Below are 2,370 nucleotides of genomic sequence, written 5' to 3'. Positions count from 1 at the left end.
AATGTTGACCGAGTATATTAGAATATGCTCAGTTGACTCGAAAGCAAAAACATATTTGTATAGAGAATTCCCAAAGTATTATGTTTGGAATTCAAAGGTAAAGACTTGGACAAAAAGGAATACAAGATCTATAATTGGTGGCATTGCAATCGGTAAGCCGAATGTAGTACATACATATTGATAATTTTTGAAATTATTAATTAGTACATATTGATTATATTGTATAGCTAATCCTCGAGAAGGCGAAATATATTATGAGCGGTTGTTACTAAACCATGTAAGGAGACCATTGTCATTAAATGACATACTCACGGTCAATGGCAAGCAATGTCAGACCTTAAAAGAAGCAGCCAAAGGAAGAGGGTTACTTGATTCCGACAACGACATATCAGAATGTTTGAGAGAGACTATTGTCTTCAAAATGCCATTGGCTCTTAGAAGTTTGTTTGCTACAATTTTGGTTCATTGTAACCCAACTGATATTAGAAAACTCTAGGATATTTATTATGAGGATATGTCGGAGGACTTCAGTAGGCTATATGGCAACTCACACAATAATATACTACAATCTACTCTGAATAGTATTAATAATTTCTTGCAAAAGTATGGGCAAGAGCATAGACATATATGACATTCCTCAACTAAATCACAATTTCCTCGAAGTTGGTTTATCAGAATGTAGAGAAATATATGAATAAATGTCCGTGCAGATACCATAAGAAGATTTTGACGCACAGTCACAATTAAATCAAGAACAACATCATGCTTTTACAAAAATTATGCAAACAATCGATGTTGGAACAACTGCAATATTCTGTGGATGGACCCGGGGGAACTGGAAAAACATACACATACCGTGCATTACTGGTCAAGGTTAGATCAAGAGGTATGATAGGTTTGGCAACAGCACCAGTTGCGTAGCTGCTTCAATCTTACCAGGAGGACGTACAGCACAATCAAGGTTTGAGATCCCTCCTCTAACAAGTGAATCAACTATGACAAACATGTCAAAGCAAAGTGGTGCTTCCAAATTGTTTAGAAAAGAAAAAGTGATTATATGGGATGAAGCACCAATGGTCAGACAAAAAACAATAGAAACAGTGCACAGGAGCTTCAGAGACATAATGGACATCGCTAAACCATTCGGCAGAAAAGTCATGGTTTTTGGAGGAGATTTTCGGCAGGTGTTACCAGTAGTTCCAAAATCAACTCGAGCAGAAATTGTAAATGCAAGCTTGGTCAAATCATATCTCAGGCCTTTGATGAAGAAGATTCAATTTACTAGAAACATGAGAGCAATAACAGATCCAACATTCAGTGACTTCTTACATTGAGTGGGTAACGGTGATGAACCAACACTAAGAGAAAATTTAATCCTCCCCCCCCCCCAGAACAATTAACAATCAAACATTCTCATGATGGAATTCCACAATAATCCATAATAAAAGAGATATTTCAAAACCTGCAAGAAAATGTTGCTTGAGCAAAATATGTCACTGAAAGAGCTATTTTAGCAAGCAGAAATGACCATGTGCATAAAATTAACAATAAGTTAATATCTCAATTCCCAAGTGAAATCAAGATATTAAATAGCTTTGACTCAGCAGAAGATGACACCAACAACTATTATCAAGAAGAATATCTAAATACTTTAACTCCAAACGGTCTCCCACCACATAGGGATTGAACAAAATACATTACAACTTACTAGAGGCGGAAAAAATAAAATAAAATGGATAGATTTTGACATATCTTATTAAATGCAGTTTAAATTGAAGGAAAATTCACCTGTCATGTTGCTAAGGAATTTAGACCCGTCAAGTGGCTTATGCAATGGCACACGAATGATATGTCGAGGTTTCTCTCAAAATGTCGTGCATGCAGAAATATCAAGTGGTCATTCTACAACAAAACATGTGCTTCTTCCATTAATACAACTATCACCACCAGAAAATGAAGGATATCCATTTAAATTCATTTGAAAGCAATTCCCCATACACCTTTGTTTTGCAATGACTATAAATAAAGCTCAAGCTCAAACCATTCACAATGTTGGTTTGTATTTGCCCCAACATGTTTTCTCACATGGTCAATTGTACACGGCGCTATCAAGAGGAATATCTATGTCCACAACAAAAGTACTTGTCCTAACAGAGCAACTCAAACGTCAAAAAGGAACATACACAAAGAAGATCATCTATAAGGAAGTTTTAGGTACGATAACCCCATATACATATATGGTCATTCTAACACATATAAATAAATATTTACAAATATTATCTGCTAACAACATTCAGTTTCTTCAAATCACAGGTTTAGAAGACGAAAACAAACCTATGCAAGCATAATGAATTCTTCGACAACCCACAC

The 2,370-nt window shown here is 35.5% G+C and overlaps 1 protein-coding gene across 1 annotated transcript; it reads left to right on the top strand.

The window, feature by feature from the left end:
- Positions 1–792: 792 nt before the first annotated feature.
- On the top strand, positions 793–1,334 carry LOC107001171. Its single transcript, XM_015199320.1, has 2 exons — positions 793–886; positions 940–1,334. Exons 1-2 carry the CDS (start codon positions 793–795, stop codon positions 1,332–1,334), a joined length of 489 nt encoding a protein of 162 aa, XP_015054806.1.
- The last annotated feature ends 1,036 nt before the right edge of the window (positions 1,335–2,370 follow it).

Source organism: Solanum pennellii, chromosome 10 (assembly GCF_001406875.1).
Source record: "Solanum pennellii chromosome 10, SPENNV200".
Classification (NCBI taxonomy): Eukaryota; Viridiplantae; Streptophyta; class Magnoliopsida; order Solanales; family Solanaceae; genus Solanum; species Solanum pennellii.
Note: the sequence above shows the minus strand (reverse complement) of the source record. Positions and strands in the feature narration are given on the sequence as shown.